The sequence below is a fragment of the Plecotus auritus genome, assembly GCF_963455305.1.
Source record: "Plecotus auritus genome assembly, chromosome: 6".
In the NCBI taxonomy this organism is placed as follows: domain Eukaryota; kingdom Metazoa; phylum Chordata; class Mammalia; order Chiroptera; family Vespertilionidae; genus Plecotus; species Plecotus auritus.
In genome coordinates this window covers 44,860,997-44,874,002 of record NC_137773.1, presented here as the reverse complement: position 1 = coordinate 44,874,002, position 13,006 = coordinate 44,860,997, and the positions used below count along the sequence as shown (strand labels likewise).

At 41.6% G+C, this 13,006-nt stretch overlaps 1 protein-coding gene across 1 annotated transcript in view; it reads left to right on the top strand.

Annotated features, from left to right (window-relative positions):
• MFSD8 (major facilitator superfamily domain containing 8) overlaps nucleotides 1-13,006 on the top strand; it is a 34,712-nt gene that overhangs the window by 2,235 nt on the left and 19,471 nt on the right. Inside the window, exons 2-4 of the mRNA XM_080676772.1 lie at nucleotides 2,184-2,275; nucleotides 3,954-3,997; nucleotides 11,626-11,866. Coding sequence (XP_080532898.1) covers nucleotides 2,184-2,275; nucleotides 3,954-3,997; nucleotides 11,626-11,866 — 377 coding nt within the window. The remainder of the gene's footprint in view (nucleotides 1-2,183; nucleotides 2,276-3,953; nucleotides 3,998-11,625; nucleotides 11,867-13,006) is intronic.

Genomic DNA, 13,006 nt, shown 5'->3' with positions numbered 1-13,006 from the left:
ACTGTGGTTTTGAACTCTATATCCAGTCATTTGCTTTCCTCCATTTCTTTCATTTGTGACCTGTTTCTTTGTCTCCGCATTTTTGCTGCTTACCTGAGTTGATAGAGTGGCTTTGTGTGCTAGGTGTTCTATAGGGCCCAGTGGCTCAGCCTCCCCAGTTACCTGAGGTGGACACTCTTGGTGCACCCCTTTGTGGGCTGTGTGCACAATCTTGTAGTTAAGCCTTGATCGTTGTTGGTATCACTGGGAGGAATTGACCTCCAGGCCAATTGGCTGTGAGGATCAGCTGTGTCTACGCTGGGAGAACTTCTGTGCTGGAGACAGCCTTATGAGACAAGACTTGCAAAATTGCAAAAGCCTCTGTGCTCAGCTTGGATGGGGCGGAGTCTCGGCGGAGCAGACAGCAATGGCTTCCCGTCAGCCCTTCCTTACGAGGCCCCTGGGTCTCAGTGTCCCGCGGTAATCGCTGTAAGCACCTCTGAGAGAAAGCCGCCCTTGAGTTCCGCCTGCTGCCAGACAGTCCAGTTTCTCCCCGAATGAGTCTGGGTTCCCAGAATCTCGCCCGGAACTGGAGTTCAGAGCAGTCAGGAGCTTTTGTCTCCCTCCTGGTTGAGAGAGCCAACCGCGTACTCAGTTGCCAGCCCTCTTCGGCCCGCGCCTCCGTACCTCTGCCTTCCGCAGTTTTCTGAGTCTCATTGTGCTTTTCTCTCTCCTGACAGTCCAGTTTCTCCCTATATGAGTCTGGGTCCCCAGAGTCTCACCCAGAACTGGAGTTCAGAGTAGTCGGGAGCTTTTGTCTCCCTCCCGATTGAGAAAGCCAGCCGCGTACTCACGCATCTCAGTACCTCTGCCTCCTGCAGCTCCTCTGAGTCTCGGTGTGCTTTTCTCTTTCCTTCTAGTTGTAGAATTTCCACTCAGCCAGGCTTCCTGTGGTTCTGGATGATGTCTGTTTTGTCTTTTAGTTGTAGTTTTGAAATTGTTGTGCGAGGCAGCAGTTTAGGTGTTTACCTATGCTGCCATCTTGGTTTCTCTGCCTATTCTGTTCTTGACAGACTATCCCTCATCATGTTTTTGTTATCTGTTGGCAAACCTGTTTTTGTTGCTGTCAGCAACTTCTCTTCTCCCAACTTTATTTTGGGACTTCTACTTTGGTGCTGGTTCAAAAACTATCTATAAAGTCAATAGAATTGTGTGTAGTTAGAACATAGAAGTTTGACTAAGGCCTAAAGATTTCTTCTTATTTATGCAATGGCATGTGTGGTGTTAAGCACTTCATACGTATATGTTGTATCAGGAACTGATTTAATATACCTGGCACAGTAGATCTAATATCTCTCCTCTTCCCTCCCTCTCTACCACTCCTAGTCACATCACAGTTGAAAAATAAAGTTTCTTTTTTCAAGACTAATGTGAGTCTGAAATCTATTTTAGAAAATAATCTTGGAACATCGGAAATTATTTTGTCTGTTTTGCTTGTCTTAATTATTTGAAAACATAATTCTCAAAGTAAATTTAACTCTATGCATATGTGAAAATGTAATGGGTACATACTCTCATGTATATCACCTGACAGAGGTAGAATGTCTGATTAATATACTTGTCTTTTTTAATATACTTGGCCTGTAGTCCAGATCACAAGCCTATATGAACGAACAACCCAGTCTCTATAGTCCATGTGTTAGAGCAAAGGCAAGTGTTCCAGGAGGTCTCAGGCTAGGAATGTGTTAGGTCACATCAAACCTCCTTGGTATCACGTCTACATTAATTTGACCCAGCCACAATAGCTTCCTGCAGCAAAGTTAATTTGCTGTCATCAAGTAGAGCATGTCATAATGATGACAGTAATTACCTTAAAATATTTAGTAGTTGTATATCCCACCTGTGGGAGATCTAATAGTTGGAGCTAGTTTATTTATTTTTATAAACTTTATTCATTTTGTCAGTTTAAGAAATTTCAGCACTCTGGAATAATAAAATTGTACAATGATGCATAAATACAACCCATGGAAATCCAAAGAAATAATGCTTATTCATAGATGAATTAGTATAGAAAAATCAATATTAGTAAATTATACCTCTGATAAAATTTCTATGATTTTATACCATAGCAAATAAAGTCTGCCAGAGAAAGATTTGCATTTAATGAGATAACTTAGTACTACTTCTTTCTTCTTTACACCTAGAGAATGGGATATTATAGAAACTGAGGAGCATTATAAGAGCCGATGGAGATCTATTAGGATTCTGTATCTTACTATGTTTCTCAGCAGTGTAGGTAAGTACTAGAAATTACATAATTTTAGAAATTTATATAAGGTATCCTATATAATAAAAGCCTAATATGCAAATTGACCAAATGGCAGAATGACCGGTTGCTATGACATGCACTGACCAATAGGGGCAGATGCTCAATGCAGGAGCTGCTCCCAACCCGCAGGCGCCAGGCCAGCCAAGGTGAGTGCCAGCGGGGGCCCCCAGTCGCCCCGCAGAACGGCCCTGATTGCCGGTCAGGTCTATGGACCCTACCCATGCATGAATTTTGTGCACCTGGCCTCTAGTATTTTAATATTAAATTTTTTTAAAAATTATTTTTATTGTGGTAAAACTGCATAACTTCAACTTTACCATCTTGATCAGAGGTGTTAAGTATATCTACATGGCTATATAACCAATACCTAGTTTTTCACCTTGCAAAACTGAAACTCTTTACCCAGTTAACAACTCATTTCCACATCTCCCAATCTCTAGGGACCACCATTCTACTTTCAGTTTCTATGAATGTGACTATTCTAGACTGTAGCAAAATATGGCTAAAAGGCCCAGTTTCTTTTTTTAGGTTATTAAAATGTTCTAAAATTGACTTTGGTGATGGTTTCAAATATTTGATTATACTAAAAACCACTGAATTGTATTTTTTAAATGTGTAAATTGTATGATATGTGAATTATATCTTAATAAAACTTCTTTAAAAAAACTTTATAGAATTTTGATTGCATGTGCCTACCATTTAAAATTGACAACTAGCACTGGAGTTTATCATTACAGTTCTCAATCAATGAAGCCTAACAGAAAAAATAACTTTTCTTTTAAGTATCCATTTTTGTGGTGTTTTTTAAGATTTTTAAATTAATTTTTAAAGAGAGAGGAAGGGAGCCCTAGCCAGTTTGGCTCAGTGCATAGGGTGTTGGCCTGCAGAGTGAAGGGTCCCAGGTTCGATTCCTGTCAAGGGCACATACCTCGGTTGCAGGTGGGCTCATGTGGGAGACAACCAATATATATTGATGTTTCTTTCTCTGTCTCTTTCTAAAAATCAATGGAAAAATATTCTTGGGTGAGGATTAACGAGAGAGAGAGAGAGAGAAAGGTAGAGAGAGAGGAGAGAGAGAGAAAGGAAAAAGGGAAAGAAACACTGATGGACTGCCTCATGCATACCCCCTACGAGAGATTGAGCCCGAAACCTCCCTGACCTGGAATCCAAATCAGCCACCTTTTGGTGTATGAGGACAATGCCCAACCAACTGAACCACACCAGCCAGGGCAGTGTCCTGGTTCTTTATAACTACTGCTTTCTTTCATTTATTCCTAGACATCCCTATAGTTAATTAATCTCTCCCAAACAACACAGATTAGGAGTCTAGCTCTTCCTCTATAACCAAGTGGCCTTTCCTTTATTAATTTCTGCTATAAACACTTTAACAAAGCTTTTAGTAATTACTATTTATAGTAAAGGCTTGGAAGGGAAAATAGGTAATTGACTTTTATTATATTAATTATGGTCAAGGACTATACTTACATATTCTTTCAAGCCTAAAACCACATTGTTTGATAAAGTAGACATTTTTGAGGCATAAATTTGTAAATTCAGAATTTTAAAATCCATGCTAGAATTCAAAAAATTGTATTTATAATGATGGAATTATTGTAAATATAAATAACAGTTTACCTCTTTACAGGATTTTCTATTGTGATAATGTCAATATGGCCCTATCTCCAAAAGGTTTGTACACTTTATTCTTCTCTTAAGTAGCTTTGGTAGTATTAACTTTTATGTAGTTAAGTGTTTTCTGGAGTCTCTTTGATATTCTATGATTTAATCTTTTTTAAAATATATTTTATTGATATTTTATAGAGAGAAAGGGAAAGGGATAGAGAGTTAGAAATATCGATGAGAGAGAAACATCCATCAACTGCCTCCTGCACACGCCCTACTAGGGATGTGCCTGCAACCAAGGCACATGCCCTTGACTGGAATCGAACCTGGGGCCCTTGAGTCCACAGGCTGACACTCTATCCACTGAGCCAAACCTGTTAGGGCATTCTGTTTTTTACTTTTTATTATATTTTCATTGATTTCAGAGAGAAAGGGTGAGGGGGAGAGAGAGAAACATCAGTGATGAGAGAGAATCATTGATCGGCTGGTCCCCTACTGGGGATCGAGCCCACAATCTGGGCATATGCCTTTGACCAGAATCAGACCTTCTACCTTCAGTCCGCAGGCTGACACTCATCCCACTGGATCAAACCGGCTAGGGCTATGATTTAATCTTCACTAGAAAAACTCAATAATTCAATAGAAGATTATAAATAATGTGATCATATGCTTTATTGTGCAAACCAGAACACTTGAAGTGAAAGGAGTGCTATCCCAGGAATAGGGTTATACCTGATCAGTCCCAGGCAAATGCACAGGTATGGTCACCTACTTTTTAGCCACTTTTGCATCCTATCAAAACCACCTCCCTAATAAAAACAAAACAAAAGTAAACTAGATTTAGTGCCACATTTGCATTGCTATTTTGAAAATTAATTTTAAAATTATATTACATGAAATTATTACCCATGAGCCCTGGCAGGGTGGCTCAGTTAGTTAGAGCGTCATCCCAATACACCAAGGTTGGGGGTTCGATGCCCAGTCAGGGCACGTACAAGAATCAACCAATGAGTGCATAAATAAGTGGAACAACAAAAGGATGTCTCTGTTTCTCTCTCAAGTCAATAAAAAAAAATTATATCCATGACAGTAAAAATTTTTTCCATACTTGCAGAGTTATTGGAATTGAAATAATATTTAACAATTCTGCAGCAACATCTTTACTAAAAATATATTTACATGCATCACAACTGTTGATTTGTATGGTCCCTGTATCTAGTCTAATTAACCTCAAAATTCTCAAGAGAAGGTATTTGCAATAATTAGGTCTACTCAGCCCAATATGTTGAATTTTCACACCTTCCCCCAGATATATGAAAGCTCTTCAAAGGTAAATGTATTGATTACATGAACTTATAATTGGTTCTTTAGCAATACAAATAGTATTTTCACCAAAATTTTAATTTTCTCTAGTTATTTCATCATAATATTGAGAGTTCATATGCGCCTTCACAGTACTAAATCTTTCACCTACATCATCTTTTGATCTTCATAACAACCCTGTGTCGTGCATATTATCACTCTTGTTTGACAGATGAAGAAACGTAGACTCAGAAAAGTTAGATAGCTTGCCCCAGGTCACATAGCTAGAAAATGGCAGTGCCAACCCTATCTGAAACCAAAATCTGACTCTTAACCACAGTACTGTTAATTGTATAAATAAGCAATCTACACTAATAAAAGAGAAACATGCCAACTGACCATCATTCCGCTACACCCACCAGCCAATCAGGAGGGAATATGCAAATTAGAAGGACAAAGATGACTGCCACCCAGCTGCTCCAGGTGCCGAGTGGCCGGGCAGGGCAGGACACCTGCTAAGAGAGGAAGGGTGGGGGGCGAAGGATGTACAGGATCGGCACTCCGTCGCAGCGAAGACAAAGACTGCAGACTTTGGAGTCTGCAGCAAAGACCAAGACGGCAGACTCCAGCCAGAGTGAAGGCCTGGGTCTCAGGTGCCGGAGGAAAATGGGTGCTGGAAGCCAAGGGAAGGAAGGCCTATTGCACGAATCTCTTCGTGCAACGGGCTTCTAGTCATTTATAAGTAAACCCAAAAGTTTATTTATTTTATTTTATTTTTTTTAAATATGGAATGCTTCACGAATTTGCGTGTCATCCTTGCGCAGGGGCCATGCTAATCTTCTCTGTATCATTCCAATTTTACTATATGTGCTGCCGAAGTGAGCACTGAAAGTTTATTTTTTGTTTTTGTTTTTAAAAGGAGATATCCAATTTTCACTGAAGTGTGCCAAACTGAACATCCTATCTAATAAAAGAGTAATATGCAAATTAACCATCACTCCGCTACGCCCACAAGCCAATCAGGAGCGAATATGCAAATAAACCCAACCAAGATGGCTACGGCCACAGAGAGCAGGAGGGAGGCTTGGGTTTTCCCGGCAATGGAGGAAGCCAAGCTTTCCGCCTGCCCTTGCCAGTCTAGGCCTCCACTCAAGGCTACAAAGTTTCAATAATAGAAGATACATAAATCCAAACAGAAATGGCAGCAGCCACGGAGCTGGAAAGAGCAGGAGACTAGGGTTGCCCCCAGTGATGGAGGAAGCCAAGCTTTTCACACACCCTGGCTGGCCCAGGCCTCCGCTTACGGCTACAAAGTTTCAATTATAGAAGATACATAAATCCCAACAGAAATGGCTGCTGCCACGGAGCAAGCAGAAGGCTTGGCTCTGCTCCAGGCTACAAAGTTTCAACTGTAGAAGATAAATAAACCCCTAATACCAGGGCCTCCGCTTGGGTCGCCAGGGGGTGTGGCCGAACCACCTCAGGCCCCTCACCCAGGCTGCCCCACGTCCCAAGGGAACCCCTACCCTGATCCGGGACACCCTTCAGGGCAAACCAGCTGGCCCCCACCCGTGCACCAGGCCTCTATCCTATCTAATAAAAGAGTAATATGCAGATTGACCATCACTCCAACATACAAGATGGCTGCCCCCATGTGGACACAAGATGGCCACCACAAGATGGCCAGTAAGGAAGGGCAGTTGGGAGGGACCAGGCCTGCAAGGGAGGGTAGTTGGGGGCGATCAAGCTTGCAGGGGAGGGCAGTTAGGGGTGACCAAGCTGGCAGAGGAGGGAAGTTGGGTGCGACCAGGCCTGCAGGGAAAGGCAGTTGGGAGGGACACAGGCCTGCAGGGGACAGCAGTTGGGGGGGACCAGGCCTGCAGGGGAGGGCAGTTAGGGGTGACCAAGCCTGCAGGGGAGAGCAGTTGGGGGGGACCCAGGCCTGCAGGGGGGGGGCAGTTAGTGGTGACCAGGCCTGCAGGGGAGGGCAGTTAGGGGTGACCAGGCCTGCAGGGGAGGGGAGTGGTTAGGGGGTGATCAGGCTGGCAGGCAGAAGCACTTAGGGGCAATTAGGAAGGCAGGCAGGCGAGCAGTTGGGAGCCAGCAGTCCTGGATTGTGAGAGAGATGTCCGACTGCCCATTTAAGCCTGATCCTGGTGGGATCAGGCCTAAACGGGCAGTCGGACATCCCTCGTGGGGTCCCAGATTGGAGAGGGTGCAGGCTGGGCTGAGGGACACCCCCCCCCCCGTGCACAAATTTCGTGCACCCGGCCTCTAGTGTTTACAGATAATAACAATACAAAATAAGTAGGTAAAGGTCTAAAAGTAAATGTGTGTAGGTGTGGGAGAAAGAAGTGACATTCGGACATACATACACACACAGACACAGATAGACAGACATGGGTGGTAGGGGGATGTTGCTAATCCAAACTAGAGATCCTGGAAGACAAGTTTTAAAGTCCTGCAGAAGTTGGTCACCTGAAGGCAAGGTGGGGGCCAGGAAGTAGGAGATTGGGAAGATATTGCTGGTGGAAGGGGCAGTAGAGGAACATGTGCAAAGGCCTAGAGGCAAAAAAAAGTTGGCTCATTTTGGAAACTTCAAACTGTTCTACTTGGCTAGAAGTTAGAATTGTGCAGAGAGAAGAAGTTAGAGAGGCAGACAGTGGTCAGCTTGCGAGTTAGTTTTTATCCTGAAAACAATATGATGGAGATCATCAGAAGTGACCAAAAATGAGATGTTATTGTAAGAGAGAAAAACGCACATGAACACAGGTAACAGTTCAATTACTGAAGTAACACCTTCTGTTGTTACTTTCCTATTATAATTCTAGCAGATTCCAGTCAATGTAAAGAATAGTGTGCAATTAAAATAAAATTTTCCAGTAGTCTCCAGCAAATATTGTTAATATTGTTAGAGCCATCCTCAAGAGTCAGCTCACTTCTGTCCATGAAATAGATATTTGCTTATGAGCCACTGATATTCTGAGTAGACACGTTTATTTTCTTGCTTTTAAATCACTACACATTTAACATTAAAATTGAGTTTTCATTGTTGTATGGAAAATTAGTTTTAAAATTTATATGACATGAAGTTATTTTATATTTTAAGAGAGAGAAAAAAAAGGAACTAAAGGTAATACAGATAGAAAATAAAAACCAGTGTGCCTAAAACGAGATTTTTATGGTTGCTAGAGGGGCAGAGATTTGGGGGACTGGGTACAAAAGGTGAAGGGATTAAGAAATACAGATGGGTAGTTCCAAAAACAGTCATGGAGATGTACAGTACGGTATAGGGAATATAGCCAATAATCTATAATAATAAAAGTATAATATGCTAATTAGACCAGACAGCTGAATGTCCTTCCGGACATTCTTCCAGACAAAGCTGCTGCAGCTGCAACGCAGCCACAGCAGTGACGAGATGATGGGAACAGTGCCTTCCCAATCGGCCCGTTGCCTCCCGTAGAGGGAGGCCAGACTGCGGCTTAGGTCACAGGAAGCGGGCCTAAGCCATCTGTAGGACATTTCCTGAGGGCTCCCAGACTGTGAGAGGGCACAGGCCCGGCTGAGGGACCTCCTCCCCCCCCCCCATACATGAATTTTCATGCACCGGGTCCCTAGTCCTATATAATAAAAGGCTAATACGCAAATCGACTGAATGGCGGAATGACTGGTCACTATGACACTCACTGACTACCAGGGGGCAGTTGTTCAACGCAGACCCTCTCCCACCTCCATGGCAGCGCTAAGGATATCCAACTGATGGCTATCAGCTGGACATCCCCCGAGGGCTCCCTTACTGTGAGAGGGTGCAGGCCAGGCTGAGGGACCCCCCCTGAGTGCAGGAATTTCATGCACTGGGCCTCTAGTATTGTAATAACTGTGCATGGTGCCAGGTGGGTACTTGAAATATTGGGGGGATCACTTTGCAAAGTATAGGATTATCTAACTGCTGTGCTGAACACTTGAAACCAATACAAAATAATATTGAATGTAAACTGTAATTGAAAAAAACTTACCTGCCTAGTGAACTGAAAAATATTTTAAAGGCTAGACCTTTAAATATTATGAATCATTATACTCAGTTACTGTTCTCATTCCCCCCCAAATGTACCTCAATATTTTCACTTTAAGCTATTTAAAAATATCTTTAGAAAAGGCCATGGTTTTTCTGTTGTTCTACCACTTAACCTATACATTAAAACTTAATTCCTAAAATTTAATGGTTCTTATTTTTTCAAATTATTATATAGCCTATCATATATTTTTGTAAGCTGAAAATTTCTATTTTCTGAAAGTATTGCATTTTGTGAATTTTAATCATTTGGTTCTCCCCTCAACATTCATCATGATATATAAACTCTCTTGAATTGTTTATGTTCAAAGGAAGAACTAGTAATAGGTTTAATGAGAATTCTCTTTCAGCTTTTGTGTTTTTATTGTCTCATAAGCATGTGACTATTGTGCCCCTTTGGAAAAAAGATTTACAGTGCTAATTATAGAATAATATAAGATTAAATAATTATTTTTACTTCCTAAGAATTAAAGAATGTCATATTATTATTAGAATGTTAATGTGATTATATTTTTAAAAATACTTTTTAAGGTAACTTTTTATTGATTTCAGAGAGAGGAAGGGAAAGATAGAAACATCAATGATTATAGAGAATAATTAATCAGCTGCCTCCTGCACATTGCCCTTGTGGGAACTAAGCCTGAAACCAGGACATGAGTCCTGACCTGGAATTGAACCTCCTGGTTCATAGTTCTATGCTCAGCTATTGAGTAACACCAGCTGGGCTTTACAAGATTTTTATAAACCAACTAGAAGCCTAGTGTACGACATTTGTGCACTGGAGGAGAAGGGTCTCTCAGCCCAGCCTGTGCCCTCTCACAGTGCAGGACCCCTCGGGGGATGTCTACCTGCCAGCTTAGGCCCCCTCCTTAGTGCTGCCTTGGAGGCGAGAGGCTCCCGCCACTGCCACTGTACTCACCAGCTGTGAGCCTGGCTTCTAGTTGAGCGGCGCTCCCCTTTGGGAGCTCACTGACCACCAGGGGCAGCTCCTGCATTGAGCATCTGCCGCCTGGTGGTCAACGCACGTCATAGCGACTGGTTGTTCTGCCGTTCAGTCAATTTGCATGTTAGGGTTTTATTATATAGGATTATTTTTTTCAATGTTTTTAAATAGAAACATTTAATCACCTTTATTTATTTATTTTTTGTTTGTTTGTTTTTGTTAATCCTCACCCGAGGATATTTTCCCATTGATTTTTAGAATGGAAGAGAGAGGGAAAGACAGAGAAACATCGATGTGAGAGAAACGCATTGATTGGTTGCCACTACAGGAGCCCTGACCAGGTCCCGGGTTGGGGAGGAGCCTGAAACTAAGGTACATGCCCTTGACCGGAATCGAACCTGGGACCCTTTGGTCCCCAGGCTGATGCTCTATTTCTCTGAGCCAAACAGCCAGGGCTCAATGTTTTTTAAATTGATTTCAGAGAGAGAAAGGGAGAGGGAGAGATACATAGAAACATCAGTGATGAGAGAGAATCATTGATCAGCTGCCTCCTGCACGTCCCTTACTGGGGATCAAGCCTGCAACCTAGGTACATGCTCTTGACTGAAATTGAACCTGCAACCCTTCAGTCTGCAGGCCAACGCTCTATCCACTGAGCCAAACCGGCTAGGGCTGAACCAACTTTTTTTAAAAATATATTTTTTATTTCAAAGAGGAAGGGAGAGGGACAGAAAGACAGAAACATTGCTGAGAATCATTGATTGGCTGCCTCCTGCACATCCCCTACTGGGGATTGAGCCTGCAACCCTGGGCATGTGTGCTGACCGGGAATTAAACCATGACCTCCTGGTTCATAGGTCCATGCTCAACCACTGAGCCACGCTGGCCAGGCTGAACCAACTCTTCATAATCATTCCAAAATATAAAGCTTCTCAAGCATTTTTCCTTGTGTATAGTGAATTCAGTACATTTCATTGTAATATCAGAAATCTGAATCATGATAAATAATGGTATTACAAAACTTACATTAGTTAGAATTGTTTTTATTTTTTAAAATAAGAAATATTAGCCCTAGCTGGTTTGGCTCAGTGGATAGAGCATTGGCCTGTGGACTGAAGGGCCCGGTTTCAATTCCGGTCAAGGGCACATGTCCAGGTTGTGGGCTCAATCCCCAGTAGGGAGCATACAGGAGACAGCCAATCAGTGATTTTCTCTCGTCATTGATGTTTCTATCTCTCCCTCTTCTTTCCTCTCTGAAATCAATAAAAATATATTAAAAAATATATTTCATGTCAGAAAAATGTATTTATGTTTTAAATTTGACTTTCCTTGGATGATAATTCTTAAAGCATTGTACTTTTTTTTTTCCTGCAGATTGACCAGACTGCTGATACAAGTTTTTTGGGCTGGGTTATTGCTTCATTTAGTCTTGGCCAAATGGTAGCTTCACCTATATTTGGTTTGTGGTCTAATTATAGACCAAGAAAGGAACCTCTCATTGTCTCCATCTTCATTTCAGTGGCAGCCAACTGCCTCTATGCGTATGTGCACATCCCAGCTTCTCATAATAAATACTACATGTTGGTTGCTCGTGGATTGGTGGGATTTGGAGCAGGTAATATACATGTATATATGTGTATGTTCTGTTGTGTCAGATTCACAAATTTATGGCCCAGTCTCAATAGCATATCCAGTGTTCAACATATAGATGTGTGATTGCAAACAGATGGATATCTTCTTATCATTTAGCTCCCGCTCATGATGTTCCCATTACTTATTTCTTCTGTTCCCATCATTCTTCATCCTTCAAGATTTAATTCAAGTTTCACATCTTCCATGAATTTTCTTAGGCTACCCTGTCCCTTTCTTTTTTAAATATATTTTTACTGATTTCAGGGAGGAAGAGAGCGAGAGAGAGAAATATCAATTATGAGAGAGAATCATTAATCTACTGTCTCCTGCATGCCCTCTACTGGGGATCGAGCCTGCAATCCAGGCATGTGCCCTTGTCTGGAATCAAACCCGGGACCCTTCAGTCCACAGGCTGATGCTCTATCCATTGAGCCAAACCAGCTAGGGCCCTGCTCCTTTCTTATATATTGTTTTGTGATGTTTTTATTTTATATCACCAACCAGTCAGTAAACTTTTTTGTAATTAGAGACAATCTGACTAAAAAAAAAAAATATTTTGTGGCCTGGTCCCTAGCAAAGTCTCTTGTACACAGTAATTGCTCAATAAATTTTTGAACTAAATTGTTAGTGGATTTTTTTCTGTTTCTTTTATTACCAGTCTAAGCATGCAGTTTGTGACATCTTGCTTTTAAAAATAGTTATAGCAATGAAAAAAACAAAACAGTTACAGCAATGAGTAATATGCCATTTACTAGTACTCAGTGCTTTCTCAGTACTTAATGATAAAAGAATAGTTGAACATTCCTAAAATGCCAGTTTTTAAAATATATGTTTTTATTGATTTCAGAGAGGAAGGGAGAGGGAGAGAGAGAAACATCAATGATGAGAGAGAATCATTGACTACCTGCCTCCTGCACGCCCCCTACTGGAAATCGAGCCCAAAACCTGGGCATATGCCCTTGACCAGAATCGAACCTGGGACACTTCAGTCTGCAGACCAATGCTCTACCCACTGAGCCAAACCGGCTAGGGCTAATGCCATTTTTTATTCATTCAAATATTTAACTGTGTTTTCATTTTCCTAAAAGTAATATTTTCTATTAATTGATGCATTTCCTCAATA